Raw genomic sequence first — 20053 nt, forward strand, 5'->3', positions numbered from 1 at the left:
ATAGGTAGTAACTCGGGGGCCGTTCATAAACCACGTAGAATTTTTGGGGGGAGGGGGGTCTGGCCAAAGTCTACGCTCCATACAAATTTTAAATTTTTTGTATGGACAAAAGTCTACGAGGGGGGAGGGGGGGCTGTCTGAGATGGCCAAATTTTGGTCTACGTGGTTTATGAACAGCCCTTCGGCTACAGCACTAGGCTTCGCGACTCCGAATCACAGAAACGACTGGTACAACGGCGAATGTGAACAGTTAAAAAAACGAGAAGAATGTAGCATGGACGAGAATACTGCAGCACCGTACGAGAGCGAATGAGGCACGTTACAAACAGGCGCGGAACAGGAAGAACTCAGTCTTCCGGATGAAGAAGCGTCAGCAGGAATAACGAGATCGCGAAGCGATGGAAGAGCTGTACCGCGCTAAGGACACACGAAAGTTCTACGAGAAGCTGAGCCGCTCGCGCAGAGGCTTTGTGCCACAAGCCGATATGTGTCGAGATAACCACGAGAATATTCTCATGAGCCAGCGTGAGGTGGTCGAGAGGTGGTGGCAGCATTACGATGAGCACCTCAATGGCGACGTTGCAAGTACCGAAGGTGGCGTGGTAACAGATCTAGGAGTATGTGCACAGGGCGAAAGACTTCCGGCCCCTGACCTTCAAGAGATTGAGGAGGAGGTTGGCCGGTTGAAAAACAACAAAGCCGCTGGAGCAGATCAACTACCAAGCGAGCTTCTAAAATGCGGTGGAGAAGCACTGGTGAGAGCACTACACTGGGTCATTACCAAGATTTGGGAGGAGGAAGTATTACCGAAGGAATGGATGGAAGGTATCATGTGTCCCGTCTACAAAAAGGGCGACAAGTTTAATTGCGGGAGCTACCGCGCGGTCACACTACTGAGCGCTGCCTACAAGATACTCTCTCAAATTTTATGCCGCCGTCTATCACCGATTGCAAGAGAGTTCGTGAGGCAATATCAGGCTGGATTTATGGGTGAACGCGCCTCAACGAACCAGATGTTCGCCATCTTGCTGGTGTTGCAGAAATGCCGCGAATACAACGTGCCCACACATCACTTGTTCATCGATTTCAAATCGTTGTATGATACAATAGATCGAGAACTGCTATGGCAGATTATGCACGAATACGGATTCCCGGATAAACTGATACGATTGATCAAGGCGACGATGGATCGAGTGATGTGCGTAGTTCGAGTCCCTTCGAATCTCGCAGAGAGTTACGGCAAGGTGATGGTCTTTCGTGCTTGCTGTTCAACATTGCGTTAGAAGGTGCACACTCAGTTGAGCTCGGCTAATTTCCATTCTTTTGCCGAGATTCGCACAGCCGAGCGCTCAGCAATCGCAATACAACTGAGATATCAGCAAAAAGTCAAGTTTATTCATAGCAGCACCCATGGGTACCGCCGGCAATAAACATTAAACGTCAAGCGTTTAACCGAGACTGCAGCGAATGAACTGCTTGGTTTCGCTGATGATATTGATATTACAGCTCGTAAATTTGAGACGATGGCGGAAACGTACATCCGACTAAAGAGTGAAGCTAGGCGAATCGGATTAGTCATTAATGTGTCGAAGACAAAGTACATGATGGTAAAGGGCTCCAGGGAGGAATCACCGCGCCCGCCACCCCGAATTTATATCGACGGTGATGAAATCGAGGCGGTTGAAGAATTCGTGTACTTGGGCTCACTGGTGACCGCCAACAACGACACCAGCAGAGAAATTCAGAGGTGCATTGTGGCAGGAAATCGTGCTTACTTTGGACTCCGCAGAACTCTACGATCGAATAAAGTTCTCCGTAACACGAAATTAACCATCTACAAAATGCTGATTAGACCGGTCGTCCTCTATGGGCACGAAACATGGATCATACGTCCAGAGGACCAACGCGCCCTTGGAGTTTTCGAACGGAAGGTGTTGCGTATCATCTACGGCGGAGTGCAGATGGAAGACAGGACTTGGAGAAGGCGAATGACCCATGAGCTGCATCAGCTGCCGAGAGAACCAACCATCGTCCACACCGCGAAAATCGGGAGGCTACGGTGGGCGGGTCACGTCATCAGGATGTCGGATAGCAACCAGACTAAAATGGATCTCGAGAGTCATCCGACCGGTACAAGAAGACGTGGAGCGCAGCGAGCTAGGTGGGTCGACTAAGTGGATGACGATCTGCAGACATTACGCAGAGTGCGGAACTGGAGACAAACAGCCAGGCCCGGATTAAGGATTGTGGGGGCCCGGGGCCCGAGCGGATGTGGAGGCCCCTCGGAGAGATGACCAAAATTGTTTTTCCTTATTTTTGAACAGTACTTGAGCAATATGAAAAATAAAGCTAATGCTAGCAACCAAAAAAGATTCTTGTGGGGGCCCCTAAAATGTGGGGGCCCGGGGCCCGGGCCCCCCCTGCCCCCCCCCCCCCCTTAGATCCGGCCCTGCAAACAGCCATGGACCGAGTGGAATGGAGATGGCTACCATGTACAACAGAGGCCTCCCCGGCCTTAGCCTGCTCGGTAAGGTAAGTAAGGATAACGGATAACATTCTGAAAGAATATTGCTATGCTTTGAAAAAATTCGCAAAATGCGTAACTTAATCATTCACTAACACTCCGAGGAATCTCTGGAAGATGTTTTGAAACATGAAAAATTAAAAAAAAATCCTGCAAAAATTCTCTACAAATATCTTTAAGAGTATCGGAAAGTCAAAACACTCTGAAGTAAAATAAAATTGTTATGGGTTTTTTTGCAAAGAAATATAGGTATGCTACAATATAACGTACCCTCAATATAGCGAATTCAATATAACGTACATTTTGCTTCGATATAACATACACCATTAAAAAATCATTTTTTCCAGTAGTGTTCCCCCGTATATCGAAATCACTCATAAATCTTAGCTACACCATTGCAAGAGTACCAAAACATGCAAGCATTTTGTTCGCCCTAGTGGACTTCACTGAATTGACTATGTTTTCCCCTCTCACATCGTTGCAGCTGGAAATCGACTGTTCCTGGATGCGTGAATCAACGGTGGATTGGATCTTCCAGGGGCCCGTTTGTGCGGTGCTCATCATCAATCTAGTGTTTCTCATTCGAATTATGTGGGTGAGTATCTCCCTGTTCTCTCTGTGTGTAAATTTCTCGTAGGCTGTAAGGTGGGTGAGTATGGGAACCCAAGGAAAGGGTTATTTGTCTTGCTCAAATCATTTGCTTTGAATGGCCATTTAGAATAATTAATAGTTTCCAGAATGGACCTTGCTTATCATGCTAATGGATGGGGAGTTCTTCGAATGGAATGCGAATGGTGTGAACTTTATGGGAAGTTGGGATTAGTTATGATGGCTATGAATTGCAATATAACTTTGCGAAGAATGTTATGGCCCTGACTGTAGAAAGTGTTATGGCATTCAGAACTCTTGCTGTACTGTGCAAACAATTTTAATTGCCATCCATTATATATATATGTTGGTACATGAGAAACTTGTGCAATTTTGCTGTAAAGCTGTATCTGTTTTATTTGTAAGTTTAATTTCTCCAACTAACGTTTCACATCCTTAATTTTTAGAAAGCCACTGTAAATTATGTTAGAAATACAACATTCTAAATTCAAATTAAACTTTTTCTATCTGTGTAACGCGCTCCTTAGGTATAAATAAAACAAGCAAAATCGCGATAACAACAAACTTTCCCAAACTCTCACGATTCTGTTGAACAAGTAACTAAAAATTAGTAATTTTCTGAAAACTTTCACCCTCCCTCTCACCCCGTAGGTGCTAATTACCAAACTTCGCTCGGCCAACACCGTCGAAACGCGCCAGTACCGGAAAGCGTCGAAAGCCCTGCTGGTGCTAATCCCGCTGCTCGGCATCACCTACCTGGTGGTCCTGGCCGCACCGTCCGAGGGTGTCGTGAGTGACATTTTCGCCGTCGCTCGAGCACTGCTACTGAGCACACAGGTAAGAAATGGCATTCCCATCGCACGTGTAGTAGGGTATCGCGCCACTTGGGCGGTGGCTTCTATATTCGTCTGTTTTCCATTATAACTCAGTCAATTTTGAACCAATTGACTTGAAATGTTGTACACGGGTAGATACTACACCTATCTCACCACATTCCAAAAGTTGTGTCAATTGGTTCAAATTTGACTGAGTTATAGTGGAAAACAGACGAATATAGAAGCCACCGCCCAAGTAGCGCGATTCCCTACTTCTTGGGGAACCAACGTAATTACATATTCCAGGGTTGATTTCTTGAGTGACCTTTCGCTTGAAGCGCAGCACCGTTGGGTGGTGCATTACCGGGGCCAGTTTACCGTGAATAATTAGGGCGTAATCAAGAGTGAGCTGTTTACTCAAAAAAAAAAAGGGAACCCAACTGAACATGGTTATCGTCGGGATTTATGTTACGTGTAAGAACAGTAATCAAAACCCGGTAGTGTGTGAACAGCTGGAGCCCTTCACAAAGCTGCAATTTTCTTCAAAATCATTTCAGCTTTCCGTCGCGTCGTCGCAGTCTGCCAGGGGACGACATTTTCCTCAGCAAGAAGGAGGGAAAAAACAGTAATTTGCATACACTCAGAATATTCTTTCGTAAAACCTCAACGAATATGTTTCGTAAAACTAGTTTTCGTAAATTGAAAGCAATTTGCGTATAATGTACGGTCCATTCGTACCACCATGCTGAAACAATACAAATGGAGTAGTATCATGTACGAAATCACGAATCCGACACGCGGTCAACTTGCTCATTCGTAGATTTTAGTTCCAGCTGTGTAGAATAAAACAAAACATACAAATGTCATACGTTTTTTACTAACCATGCGTAAAAAGAAAATTTTGCTTCGTAGAATGCAACAAAGTTTTGCAGTCTTCACTGACGCTTGGTTGGATCGCAGAGAAAACAAAGCAACCTGTTTTCATGAGCATATGGCGGTGCGTGTGCGAGAAGAGGAAAGGAAATATGCTCTCGGTTGGAAGTGAAGGTTATTTATAAACAGAAACAAAGTGGAAAGCGTTCTGGTTGTTTTTGGATGGTTTCAACAAGCGCCCACAGATGGGTGGTTAGCACTGGTAGGTATCAATCAGAAGATACGTGATTCGAAGCCTGTGGTATCCAAGTGGACGAACGTGTGGTATTTTTTTAAGCATGTTTAATGTCATTCCGACAAAAAAAAGAGACAGAAAAATGTGTCGGAGCAATTTTGTACGAAAAGAACTCATTCACATTACGAAGCTTTTCGTTGCAGAAAACAACGAATGGCATTTGTAAACATGACGAGTGATTTCGTACAATGAAACAAAATATATTTTCAGTGTATAATAACAATATCATTATTACACTGGGGAGCGCGTAGCTCCCCATGTCGTGCTAGTTGCAAGAAATCCAAGCTTAAGGATGTGAAGACGAATATTCTGGAACGACGCGACTGCAACGATTTGTTTTTGCCATACTGCAGATGAATTACGGTTACTTTATGTTCCGTTTTTGTTATTTCATTCAAAACTCTAACTGCATAGAAGCAATCACAGGCTAATATAAAAAACAAATATCAACATTAGGTACTTCTTTATCGCAAAAATGAAATGAACCAGCTACACTCACATAAGGAATAAATGAGGTATCTGCCGGTGACTAGCAGGCATCTTCAGTGTGTGAGTGTTGTGAGTGATCTTCTATTTTTAGGCGACAATGGCGCCTGCCACGTCAGGTTGCAGGTCAATGTGGGGAAGGGGAAGGAAGTGATGCTTGCAATCGTTTGTATCCACAGCAGACCGAATATACCCCTGCGTCTGCACAAATCCATGCAGATGTCGGAGTATTGGCGAGATATGGTTGACAGAGGGTTCACACATTGGAGCGTGGATGCCAAAGCAAGGCGTAAGGTGAATGAGTAGTGTGTTTATTACTCTCACGATATTATGGCACAGTTCGCTTGACGAGCCAAAGATTGAACCTAGTACCTTCTGCACAGGCCCGTGCACAGAAGTGGCGCCAAGGGGGGGGTTTTTCCCAATTTCGGCAAAAGGCGGAGGGGCACCTAGTGTCATTGGCGTATCTAGGATTTTTTCCTAGGGGGTGCCTTGGGGGTGCCAGTTTTAGTGGCTTCTAGGTTATTTTGCTATTTTTTTAAAAGGAAATACCGATCCACCCTCAATTTCTTAGTATAATGATATACTGCGTTGCGGGAAAAAAAATAGAACGGAAATTTAATCGCGCTATATTAAAAAACAGCTTTTTTTGGTAAATCCAAACCGTTGTACTGATGTGAGGTTTGAAAACTTGATATCTTGAGTGCAATTGTATTCCAATTATTTTGCAATTCATTTCTATTAGGATTTCTTTTGCAAATCTCTCAGTAATTCCTTTGGATTTGGCAAATTTCTTCGGTAATATCTTTGGATCCCCTTCGGAAATTTGTTTAAGAATTCATTTGGATATATGTTTAGAAATTGATACTAAACACCTTTTACTCATCTTTTGAAAATTTTATCGGCGATAACTTTGAAAATTTCTTCGCCAATTCCATTACGAGTTTATTTGGCTTTATTTTCATTGGCAAATCCTCTGGAATGTTCTCTCGGGAGTTCCTTCGCCATTTTTAGGAGTATTTCAAGCATTGTTTTGTTAATGTCAGCAATTCTATTGATATTTTTTCTTTTTAAAATTCTTTTAGTAAAGCCTTTGGTAATTCACTCGACAATGTCTCTGGGAACCTCCTCACAATTTTTGTTTGGAAATGTCTTCGGCAAATCATACTGCTTTTTTGGGATTTTCGTCTTTTTTGAACATTCATTATCTATGCTATTCGGTATTCCTTCCCCAATTCCTTCGAAAACTTCTTCGGAAATTCTTTTATAAATCGCTTCTATAGTTTTCATGAACATTCTTTAGAAATTTTCTTCTAGATTCCTTCAGTAATTATTCAAGGCTTCTGCAGCAGATAGTTTTGAAATACCTTCGGCAATTCCGATAGTACTTGCATTGAAAATTTATTTGGGAATTTTGCAGTGCAATTTCCTTGGAAATTTTGGAAACTTCGGTAATTCCTTTGGAAAATGATGCGGCAAATTTCTTAAAGATTTCCTTCAAGAATTTATTTGAAAAATTAAAACTTTGGTGGTTCTTTAAAAATTCTGTCACAGTGATACTTGAACAATTGCTTTTGAAATTCTTTCAAAATTTTATTCAGGAATTCCTTTGATGGTTTCGGAAAATTTTTTGAGAATTTCTTCAAAAATTTTTTTGTGAATGTTTATATAATTTTTTATAGACTATATTTCGGCAATTTATTTTGAGATTGGATTCAGTCAAATTTTGAAAAAAAGCCTTAATATTTTTTTCACGAATTCCATTGCTAATTCTTACACGAATTCCTTTCCAACTACTTTGAAAGTTCTAAGGTAATTTTGATGGAAATTATTCTAGTTATTTCTTTGGGAATTTGTCGGGAAATTTTTCGTGAATTTCAAAGGATTTTTTTTTCAAGCAAGCCCAGCTTAGAAATTCTGAATTTCCAATTTAGCAATTTTTGGCAGCAATAGATATAAATAGAAATAAATCATAAATAATTGCAAAAGAAATCACGATAAAATTGCCTGAGAAATTTGGAAAACAACTGAAAAAAAAATTCTAAAATAATTTCAGAAGAATAGCCATTGAAATTATAAAAAAACCAAAGAAATCAAATAAATTTAATTCCAATGAAACTAACGCAGAAATTAAATAAAAACATGCTGAAGGAACTCGCAAAGAAATGGCCATACTGCGGTCCAACGAACACGGAGTCGTGGGTTCGAATCCAATTTGACAATCAGCAATATTCTGTGCCTTCTAATTATTTACAAGTTTTTCCCGTAAATCCCTACGCCTACAGGATTTCACTAGAGATTTTTCTAGTAATACCTCCAATGATTTCTCTGGAAATTCCAACTATTCCCGAAATTCGTTTAGGGAATCCTCTAGAGATTTATATTTGAATAGCTGGAATTCCTTGAAGAAGGCCAAGAGGAGTTCCAGAAGTAATAGGAGTTCCTGATTAATTTCTAGAACTGAAGGCAAGGCTCCTATGAAGATTGCCTTGAATAATCCCAGCAAGTATTTAGAGGAATCCCTGGAGAAATTCTTTGAAGAATCCCTAGAAAAATTCCGGAAGATATTTCAGTAAGAATTTCTGTAGGAATCCTAGGAGGAATTGCTGGAAGAACCACAGCAGGAATAGCTTGAAAAATCCAGCTGAAATTACTGGAGGAAGAGCATGAGAAGCTTATGAGAGAATCCTTGGATAAAATATCTTGGATAAAAATTCTTAAGAAATCACAAGAAAAATCTCAGAAGGTATTATTAGGAGGATTCTGGATGTATCATTGTAGAAATCGCAGCATAAATCCTAGGAGGAATTGCTGGAGGAAACTATACTGGAAATGCCTGGGGGAATCCATAGAAAAAATCCTTGGAATACCTAGAGAAGTCCCTGCAAGAACCGATAAAGGTAACGAAGGCCATGAATGAATCACAGAAGGAATTTCTGAAAGAATCTCAGGAAGATTTCCCGGAAGAATTCCAGCCACAATGCTAGGATAAATTCGTATAGGAATCACTAGAAGAATTTCTGGACGTATTCTAGTAAGAATTTCTGGAGGAATTGCTGGAAGAACCGCAGGAAAAGTTTTTTGACGTATCCTTGGAGGAAGGCCAAAAAGAGATTCTGCAGGAATTTCTGGAGGAATCTTTGGATAAAATCGCTGAAAGAATTCCTGGATGAGTCCTTGGAGAAATCCGTGGTAGAACAATCAAAGATATTTCTGCAAGAATTCCAGGAACTTTGTCTGGAAAGATCCCAGCAAAAAAAAAAACAGGAGAAAGCTCTAGAAGAACCCGTAGCATAATTTCTAAAGTTCCACAGTTATCTGGAGGAATGCTTAGAATTCCGGGAGGTATCATAGAAGAAATTTCTATAGAAATCCTAGAATCAGGAATGCCGAGGGTATCCTAAAAGTAGTTTCTCTAACAAATGCCTGGAGGAATACCCACAGTTCTCCTTGAACAAATCGGTAGAAGTATACTGGAATCGCAGGAGGAATTTCTGGAGGAATCTCAGAAGGATTTCCCGAAAGTATTGCATCAACTAAGTATGCCAGGAGAATTCCCTAGAAGAAGGCCCAAACCAAGAGCCGAAACGTAGCATGCAATAGTAACACCCCGCTCTTAATTTTCCGGACCGAAAAGCCAATCGTAGAGGGATAAATTCCCTAGAAGTATTTCTGGAGGAGTCCTAATGGGAATTGCTTGAAGAATTCCAGCTGGAATTCATGGAGAAAGGTCAAAAAAAGTTCTTGGAGAAATCCTCTGTGGAATTTCTGGAAGAAGCTCTGGAGGAAGTCCTTGACATATCCATGAAGAAATCTCTGGAAGAATCACCGAAGGGATTTTTAGAAAAAATCCCAGAGAGATTTTCCGGAAGAATTTCTGGAACTTCCCTAGTAGAATACCTGAAGGTACCACAGTGAGAATTTTTGGAGGAGTTCTAAGAGAAATTGCTGCAAGAATCGCAGCAGGAGTTGCTTGAGGAATCCTAGCCACAATTCCCGGAGGGAGGCCAATATAAGCTCCTGGAGGAATTCCGAGAGAAATTTCTGGAAGAATCTCTGAATAAAATCTCTCAAGGAATTCCTGAAAGAATCACAGGAGAAACTTCTGAAAGGATCCCAGGAAGATTGTCTTGAATAACCCTGCCAGGAATTGCAGAAAGAATCCCAACAGAAATGTTTAGAGCAATCCCTAGAAGAATTCCGAGAAGTATCAAAGTAAGAATTTCCAAAGAAATCCTAGGAGAAATTGCTGGACCAATCTCTGCAGAAATGTCTAGTATGAACAACCCCATCAGGACTGCCTGGAGAATACTAAGAAAAGTTTATCTATCTATCTATCTATCTATCTATATATAAAAATGAGTTTGAAGTCCCTTTGAGGCAACAAAACTCACAAACGGGTGAACCGATCAAGATGACTCTTGCATGGTTTGATTCGTATTCATGGTGGCTGTGTTTATAAGTAGTAAAAGTTAGGAAAATCAACTGAAAAAGTAGAAAAATTGTGAAATTACTGATTTTTTACGAGTTGGGAAGAAATTCAACACGATCGAAATAAAACCGATCTAGAGTGCGGTGCTGCAATCACCCCAACAGTTGTCAAACCACCACAAACGGGCAAGACAAAGTTTGCCGGGACAGCTAGTTGAAAATAAAATCGGTGAGAATCCACAAGGAAGCCTAGAGAAATCACTGTATGAATAGATAGAGGTATTTCTGTAGAAATCTATAGAGAAGTCTGTTGATTGTTCTTACCAATATCCTAAACGCCAAAACGTACAACAAGTATACAAGTAATTCTGGGTGTGCTTAAGTTTTCTTGAAATGTGCCATTAATAAATATTAGAATTATTGTGTTAAGTTTTAAATTTTAGGTGTCTATCAAGAAAAAATTCTAGGGGGTGCCAAATGTGTTCTAGGGGGTGCCAGGCACCCCTGGAACCCCCCCTAGCTACGCCAATGCCTAGTGTATGAAGCGCCAGTAATGGGGGGGGGGCTTTAACCCCCAAAATACCCCCCTTGTGCACGGGCTTGCTTCTGCATACGAATCCGAAGCGGTAGCTACTAGACCACCAAGCCCATCAAGAACAGCTAGAATGCGGTAGTGTGCTGACAATAAATTGTTTTGGTAAAATGGCTTCACTGATTTAAAACCCGGTTTCAGAATAAAGTTACTATAGAAAGTTCATTGGATTTGGCTCTGAACTCGTGAATAAATGACGGGATCTCAACATAAACCTACCAACAACATTTAAAATTTGGCAAATAAAAAGCAAAAGTAGTTCAAATCTGATCCTCATAGAAAATCTTAGGATATTTCCACATCTCAAATAATTTGCTGTGATCATTTGTATAAAAATAACATGGAGATTATTTTTTGAAATCACATAGATGTAATTAAATATCCAAGATTCCTTTTTTCTATAAAACTAACTTAATACTCTAAATTACTACCAGTGGACATTTTTTGTTTTTCCCTGACACTACTTACTTTGCAAAATCATAATCCAAGAATGGAGCATCGTAGACACAAAGTTTTTTTTTATGAAAGTAAAAGCAAATTGTTTTATTATTCAAAAATATTTTTTGTAATTTTTCCGCAAGTTCGGGCATAGTTTTTTCTTCTTTTCTTTACAATTTTTTTCAACTTTTCTTTTTTTTTTCATCCGTGAGAAAATATGCTTTCATTTCATAAAAAAGTTTCTATAGGGTAATTCGTTAATTGTTGAACGGTTAGAACTGACTTTTTTTCTTTCGTTAATTTTTCCGTGCATAATCCCACTTTACTTGAAAAATATCCAGTGAACGTCTAGATCCACTCATTCCTTATACTTCCCATTGAATTTAAATTCCCTTAAATTCCATTTTCTAAGAGAAAATAGAAAATTTGTATGGGAAGTCTGTTACCCAAATGTTGAACGCTCATTGACCTGTTTTTATTTTGGCTACCAAACCCAACATAAACCCTACAGTTGTCCGATGTGGGTCTAACAGTAGTCCAACATTTGATAAAATTTGACCAGACTTTGATCTGACATCCGATAATTTTTCACTCTGGCGGAATTTTTCCGGGTTTTTCGTGTTTTGTGGCCAGTAAGTCATTTGAGTGGCAATTTATTCAAATGACAGGGAATCACTTCATATTTGAAAAGAGCTCTAGTGGACTGAAATCGTTTTAAACAACTAGATTTAAAAAATGACTGAAAAGATTTGACTAGAAGCGAAAACGATTGAATAAAAGAACGCCTTTGAAAGCCCCTGAAACACTCCTGGGTACCCATGGAACCCACTCAACCCCATAGAACACCCCTGCAATGACTCTGAAATCCCTTGCAAACTCGTGGATCGCTCCTAAACCCCTCTGGAACGCCCTGAAATACTTTTGGGCCACCTTAAAACTCTGAATCCCTCTGGGACACCTCTGGAACGCCCTTGAAACCCCTGGAACCATCCTGAAGCCCTCTGCAACACCCTTGAAACATCCCTAGAACGCCCTTGAAACCCTATGACATGCACGATTAGGTAAAGTGAAAAAAAAATCTGGCAATCATGCTAACATCGTAGGTTATGTCAGTGGATCCTAGATGCATAATGATAGTGTGATAAGAAAAATATTTTTGACAAATGAAATTACAATGAAAATGTGATTTTAAACAATATTAATCTGTTAAGGACATTCTTCCAGTTCTTGTAACTATGGTGTGACTCTGATATTTGTGGCCGATTTGCCAGCAAAGCTTATTTCGTAAGAGCAATTTCTTAAAATTAATCTTAAGAATTGTGCAGTTTTCATGTCATCAGCTGCACAAAATTTGCAATCAATATTTTTGACGTAAAATATGTATAATTTTGTAACTTAATTGGATCAATATTGTGACACACATGTATACACATCAACATCATACGTTTACGTTGAGCGAAAACTACTTAAGCTAGATTTATAATAACATTTTCAGAAACTGTTCAACATTTGGGTGGTGTTCAACAATTAACGAATTACCCTAATGCTTCGTTCTTGAGTTATGAATTTTCAAAGTAAGTAGTGTCAGGGGAAAACAAAAAAAAGTCCACCTGAGTTTTAGGCAACCCTGAACTTCTCTCATTTTTTTATTCATATATCCATGAGCCCTGCCTGTAGAAAAAGTTTCATAAAATCTGAGGCCCAACTTGTACGATAATGAAAAAAAAAACACCTGTAAAAAATATGTATAATGAAAATTTGAAATTGTTTCTAAAATTGTTCGTCTCAAGGAACACTATCAGCAGCAGTGTTCCAAATTTAGTGGTCCTCGATCTTGAGTGTCAGGCCACGCGAACTTCTCGTCATCCGAAAGTTCTAGAAAAGGTTGAGTTTTTTTTTCGGATTCTGCGTCGCATTGAGCACTTACCACAATATAGTGGCGTTGAAAAGTTCAGTAATTCCCAAGCTGGGGTCACGGGCCATGCTAATATATCAAATGCCAATAGTCCTAGAAGTCACATGTTAGGATCACTTTTTTCAATAAAGGGGTGTTACAAAGTTTCGTAGTTTCCAAGCTGAGGTGATGGTCTATTTGGTTTTTAGTTATCAAGTATGGGTCTGTCCATCAACCAGGTAGACCAAATTTTTGCCATTTAGATGCCCCTCGTCTCCTTAAACGCCCATGAGGCCTGTTGAGATCTCCCTCAAACTCCTTGAGAATCCCTGAAACACCCATGAGATCCACGAAAACTTTCTGAAATGTCTCTGGGATCCCCTAGAACTCCCCCTGGTACCTCCTGAGAATCACTGCAACGTCCCTGAGCCCTCCTGGGATCCACCTGGTACTTACTTGAACGCTGGTTTCCTCTTGTAATCCCCTGAGAACCACAGACACTCCCAAGAAACCCCTGCGACGTCCCTGAGATCTCTCGAGCCCCTGTTGAAACCTCCTGAAAATCCCTGAAACGCCCCTTATGCCACCTGAAACGCCTCTGGGACCCCCCTGGAACCCCTTGATAATGGCACTGAAATGACACTGAGATACACTGAAACATACCTGAGACCCACTGGAACTTCGGATCGTACTAAGAACCCCTGAAATGATACCGAGGCACCCTTAAACGCCTCTGAGGCTCGTGATCTCAGATTGGAAACTCTGTTTTGCTATGCACGTGGGAAACTTACTATATTCGGCAAACTTGTAGATAAAACTTCAAAATTAAAGTCCTCCATAGACTGTTTTTTCAATAGCTTGTGTCTGAGTTGAAAAATAGCAAGAAAGTGTAACTTTTTGTAGGCAACTGTTCTCATTCTCATCCCTACCGCCGATATTGTACCGTTAAAGAGAGTCTCTGAAGCGTGCACAGTGAGAATGTTGACCACTCTCAGTCATTTATTCAGTTGATTCATTGTGCAACTGTCATTGGTTCGAGTCAATCATGGAGTAGCAACCATAGATATGTGCAGTCAGTCTAAGCTAAGCTAAGCTAAGCAACTGTTCTCAACCCTACCTGTGAGAATGTCATCAATTATGGGATTATCATTTTTCACAACAAATTCTCAAAAAACAAACTATTTCAAATACATTTATTTACAGGGTATGAATAAGTCTCTGAAAATGAAAACAGAACATTGATGATTGTTGTACAAGTATTGCACAAGCTATACCTTCAAGTATTGTTTAGCCCTTTTTATGCATATCACTTAAGGGGCCGTCCATATACCACGTGGACAGAAAATTCATGGTTTTTGACCCCCTCCCCCCTCCCCGTGGACATGCGTGGACTTTTTATTCACCCCTACCCCCCTCCCCCAATGTCCACGTGGACATCCGAAAAAATGTTTTTTTTATGTTTCTAAAATAAACGGAAAAGTTAATTTAAAGTTTTTTAATAATGTTTTCTTTTTTTTCTTCGTAAACATTGCCTTAAATACAATTAATAACTTTATGAATAACAAATATTTTATAGCTTTACGTAAAATACAAACAAGTTAAAAAATACAGTGAGAAAACTTTTTTAGTGACTTCATTTTAAAGTCTTTTTCAAATAGGCACAAAATAGGTAGCTACAAATTTTCAACATTGTTTTTAATTGAGCTTTATGTTTGTTGGAGTGTGGGTTCGATTCCCGCTCCAGTCGGTAGAAAATTTTCGTCAAACAGAAAACTCCCCACTGGATCATTGGGTGTTTCGTGTGATGTCCATCGCCTTATGTTAGAGATTGCTCAGTCTGTGCAATCCCTGGTTGAAGACGGTGTTTTTAAAATGTTTTATTTTGTTAAGACAAAGACATTTTTTTCTTAAATTTTTGACCAGACATTTTTGTTGAGATAAGATCATATTTCTCAGTATCTTACAAAAACAAAAATTACAGCAACTTTTTAAAAATGCATAAAGTATAATCGAAACTAAATTACATTGTTGACATTTAGACCTCAATATCCTATGGAAACATCTTAAACTTTAAAGGAAGCTCCAAAAAAGTAAACCAAAAGAGATAAACCTGCAAATCTTCACATGTATTTTGAAACATCGAAGTAGTTTACAAAATTTGATATGAAACTTCGAGAAATCCACACAGAACTTCAATGAAAATTTTCTGACTGAAACACCAATATTTGCATGGTATACACTCCATTTTAAATCTCCAGATTATTTCTCGACAAAAAAGTAAGTAATTAGAAGTTGTCATAATTTAAAACAAATTAGTCGATGAGTCAATACCATGATTTTTTTTTCCTTGGAGAAGTCACGTCCAACTAAAAAACAATGTATAATAAAATAAAATATAAAGAACTGTTATTGAAGAAAATCTCCTCAATAATGCGACATAATTTGTTTCGTTTGTAAATCTTTGTTTTCTAATTCTTATGTCAATGTTGTCCATGTGGACATTTGACAAACCCCTACCCCCCTATCCGTGGACTGGACAGGCGTGGGCGTTTCTTGAGCCCCCTCCCCCCTCCAAGTTGTCCACGTGGTATATGGACGGCCCCTAAGAATACTAGATTCTTAATATACTGTCAGGTTTATTTTTACGCGGGGGATACGTACCTCGTAAATGAAAATCGCATAAATGAAAACCGCATTAATTCAAAATACCGCGTAAATGAAAACCGCGGTAAATTCAAAAATCCGAAAATCCAATAATCAATTCAATAATAAATAATCAAATAGATAATTCTGAAAGGATGAAAGGATACTCACTCAGGCTCTAGACGTTTCAGGGGGTCCATGAGCATTTTAGAGTATTCTGGTGTTCTACCGGGCCTGAGGAGCTTTCAGGGGGGTTTCTGATCGTTCTAGGGGTTTCAGGGGTGAGGTAGCACAAGAGAGCAAACATTTTTTTTGTATTTCATATATCTCAGGACTCTGATCATATGATCATATCTCTGATCGAAAGTTACTTTTTTCTGCAAAGCGGTTCGGTAGGTCAAGGTTATGTAGCTAAATGACCATTTATTTCTAAATTCCGTCACTAGGAGGCGCTAGTTACACTATTGCAAATTATTGGAATTTCTCAGAGAGTATTCATTAAGCTGTATTTTTTTTTCCTTTAAACATATTTAGGTCTAGTCAAATGTATTTCAAAGACAAATATATTGGTCATAAATGTCAAAAATTTTATTTCATCTGGTGCACTCAATACTGAAGTATATCATTTTAGTTAACCTTTCAGGACGCGCGCCATTAAGCAACCGAAACTGCATCACGCTCACGCTGTGTACGACGAGCGAGGTTTTTTGGTAGTGTTGTACTTTTTACAACAGCGCGCGTCCTGAAGGGTTAAAAGCACTCTAATATGAATTATTTCATAAAAAGCGCTCTAACTTCATGTAAAGTTATCCAATTGAGCCCAAATATGTACTATTAATAGCTTACTAGTTGAACAATCAGCAGTTTATTTGAGAAGGTTTGGTGCACTTTATAAAAAAATACAGCTTGTTCTATGTATATGTTTTTTGAAAATAATTAAAAGTTTTTGCTACTTTGCAGCTAGCATTGCCTAGTGGCAGAATCTCGAACTTATAGACTAATCAACTGAGAGCCCTTAATCTACCGATCAACTTTGCTGAAGACATCATCTTTCTATGTGATCAGGATCCTGAGATATATGTAATACAAGGTTTGTTGGTTCTCTAGCGCCGCCTAGCGGAGCAACTTTGTATCAAACCTCCACATCACCAGTAAGTCCTTGGCCAGCTTAACAACTTTGCTAAACACACCAACTTTCTTAGTAATCAGAGTGCTGAGATATAAGGTATGGAGATTTCGAAAGTATTATGTTTTTATCTGTGATTTCTGTCATAAACAAACAGACATAACACAGATAAAATTTTCATACCATATATCTCACGATCTTGATCACATAGAAAGATGGTATCTTCGGCAATATTGTTTGGTTGATCAACACCTCTCAGTTGATTAGCCAATTGGTTAAATGTTCCGTCACTAGGCGGCGCCAGTTGCAAATTTGCATGAGCATGCCATTTTTAATTAATATGCAGAAAATTTTCAACAAGCTGTAACTTTCTATTAAGTGCACCAGAACTTCTCAAATTTTAACTGTTTGTGATAATCTTAGGTTTATGTGCCTGAGTGTATAAATAAACATATTATTGAAAAGCGTAATCATAACACAATAAGATTGCCCAACAAAACATGTTATTGCAAAGTAATACCTTGGTAACTCAATAATAACACAACAAGATATAATAACAGGCTATGTGATTTTAAAGTTATCAATTTGATATTCTCCTCTGCTCGGGAATTGTGCGTTACGGTGTAAGATCTACCATAACAAATTTTTATCTTGTAACTTTTTAGCTTTGCTAATTTAAATGCAGGAAAATTCCAAGATCACAATTTGTTCTACTTTTTTTTATTACGTTTTTCATTGTTAATAATACATTTATTTCAGGAGGATTCAGATGTACAAGGTAAGCCAGCAGTCGCGACGACAAAACATCCTTCTTTTTTTTTTGAAGGGTCAAGATCGCCATATCATTCTGTGGCGAGCAGACCACGTTGTCCGCGTCGTTTTTCTTCGAGCCGAGTGTCGTAATGTCGCGTTTTTTTTTTCGGATCTATTTTTTCTTTTTTTTTTGTTTAACGCGATTTTATTTTTTATTTCTTTTGTTTTGTTGTTTCTCGAGTAACCAATTTTTTCCTCGCATTTTAAACATTTAGGTATTGCAAAGTTCCGATGACCCTGGAGGGATGCCTCTCACTGAGCCGAAACATACTTATTTCTACAATGAATAGAAAAATATATCTCGTAATTTATTTTCGTTCAACTCGTTTGACGTGATTTTTTTAATTAATGAGATGTTTTTCTTTTTTTTTCGTTGTTTTCGCGTTTTTTATTTATTTATTTTTTTTTTTTTATGTAAATGGAAGTTTTTTTTCTCGGATCTCCAACTTTTTTTCTCACGCGTTTCAAACATTTATTGTAATGTTCCGATGACCCTGGAGGGATCGGTTCTGTTTGGGCTTCTCACTGAGCAGAAACATAATTATTTAAACAATAAATAGAAAACAATCTCTTTTGATTGCCGGCGTTCAAAAGATTAAATTTTAACCAAATAAACAACCAATGCCGTGGGTCCATCGCCAGCTTTTCAGGCGAATCCTTGACCTACATAATACTTCTCCCAACCACCCACTCCGTAGTACTTATAGGAGTGTCACTGAGTCGGAGGCCTCTTAAATAAGTGCTACATCAACATTTCCTTCCCCTATCCCAAGTTACGGTAAAGATGGGCGTGGCCGGGAATAATGACATTTGTGCTTTTGGTATTCTTGCATAAGATTGGAGCAAAGTTAACTCCCCGGCCTTGTTCCGAAAAGCAATTCGAGCAAGATTAGCAAAAGGTACATGAATGTTGTTAGTATCCAATCTACGAAGTATACCGTAACTACGCTAACGCTAACGATAACGCAAACTTCTCAAATTTTAACTGTTTGTTGCTCAACTAGTTAGCTATTAATGGTGCATATTTGAGCGCGATAATATAACTTAACATGAAGTTAGAGCGCTTTCAGTAAAATGGTTCATATTAGAATATTGTTCGCTAAAGTGCTATGTCTCAGGATTGAGTGCACCGAATGAAATAAAATTATAGACATTTATGACTATTATATTAGCCTTTGAAAATAATTTGGCTCGACTTAAATATGTCCAGAGGAAAAAAAATATACAGCAGGGTTGAATAATTTCTGCGAAATTTTTATCATTAGAATGATTTTGCAAATGCATAACTTGTGCCTCCTAGTAGCAGAATTTCGATATAATGGTCCATCAACTGTAAGTCCTTGGCCTACCAAACAACTTTGCTGAAGAAACCATTTTTCTAAGTGAGTCCTGAGATATATGAAAGGCAAAAATTGTTTTCTTTCTAGCTCCCCTACTGGTGGAATTTTGCATCTAATGTCCCACCATCTTTAGGTTCTTGGCCAGCCAAACAAGTTTGCAGAACACATCAACTCTCAAAGAAATTAGGGTTCTGAGATATATGGTATGAAAACTTGTCAGTGTTAAGTGTGTTTGTCTCTGATATCACAGAAATCCCAAACAAAAAGACATTACGCTGAACTTATTTACATAGCATATATCTTAAGACTCTGATAACTCGGAGAGTACATACTTTTTCTCTATTCCTGAAATCTAAATACCAAATACGTATTGCATAGTTTTAAGCATAGTAGATGGTTGCCATCTTAGATTCCAAAATGGCGTTTGGCATCGACTTTAACTAAAGACCTAAATTTGAAAAAATAATTATGATTAGTATGCTGTAAACTTGATATCAAAATCTACAAAAAATAACCATTTCCCCAAGGGATTCAGTTTACTGGAAAGTCATACATACATGAAAACATCAGAACATTACCCATCTTGTTTTGAAGGAAATAGAAAATAATATGTCGAAAATAATTTTCAGTGCTGCAAATTTGCACAAACATAAACCGCGTTAATTAAAAAATCCGCGTAAATGAAAACTGCGTTATTTTAAAAATCCGCGTAAAAAAAGCTTGACTGTAAACAACGTTATTTTCACTATTTTGAAAAATCAAATCTCTTTAAATCAAATACTGAGATTGAGCCAAATTTTATTTTATATCCAAAAACACTTACATTTTTAACTGGATATGTTTTTGCCTTTCTCGTGCACCAAGGTGTACCGAAAGGCTATATGTTCACTCCAAAAACGAAAATTTTATAGAGCCTCCGGAGGGGTCAAGTCTTATATACCAATCGACTCAGCTCGACGAATTGAGGTGATGTCTGTGTGTGTGTATGTATGTGTGTGTGTATGTGTGTGTGTGCGTGTGTATGTGTGAGTGTGTACAAAAAAACTCACATCACTTTTTGGCAGTAAACCTCAACCGATTTTAATGACCGGCGGTTCATTCGACGCGGAATCTGGTCCCATTGTTTCCTATTGAAAATGGTTCAGATCGGTCCAGCCGTTTCGGAGTTATGTCC

The 20053-nt window shown here is 38.9% G+C and overlaps 1 protein-coding gene across 3 annotated transcripts in view; it reads left to right on the forward strand.

The window, feature by feature from the left end:
- LOC109419645 (diuretic hormone receptor) overlaps positions 1 to 20053 on the forward strand; it is a 234128-nt gene that overhangs the window by 113646 nt on the left and 100429 nt on the right. For all 3 annotated transcript variants that reach the window (XR_009998034.1, XR_009998033.1, XM_062853835.1), the window contains exons 7-8: positions 3009 to 3119; positions 3785 to 3970. Coding sequence is in view for 1 of the 3 variants with exons in the window: in XM_062853835.1 (XP_062709819.1) it covers positions 3009 to 3119; positions 3785 to 3970 (297 nt within the window). In the remaining 2 variants the exon portion in view is untranslated. The remainder of the gene's footprint in view (positions 1 to 3008; positions 3120 to 3784; positions 3971 to 20053) is intronic.

This window comes from Aedes albopictus, chromosome 2, assembly GCF_035046485.1.
Source record: "Aedes albopictus strain Foshan chromosome 2, AalbF5, whole genome shotgun sequence".
Lineage (NCBI taxonomy): Eukaryota > Metazoa > Arthropoda > Insecta > Diptera > Culicidae > Aedes > Aedes albopictus.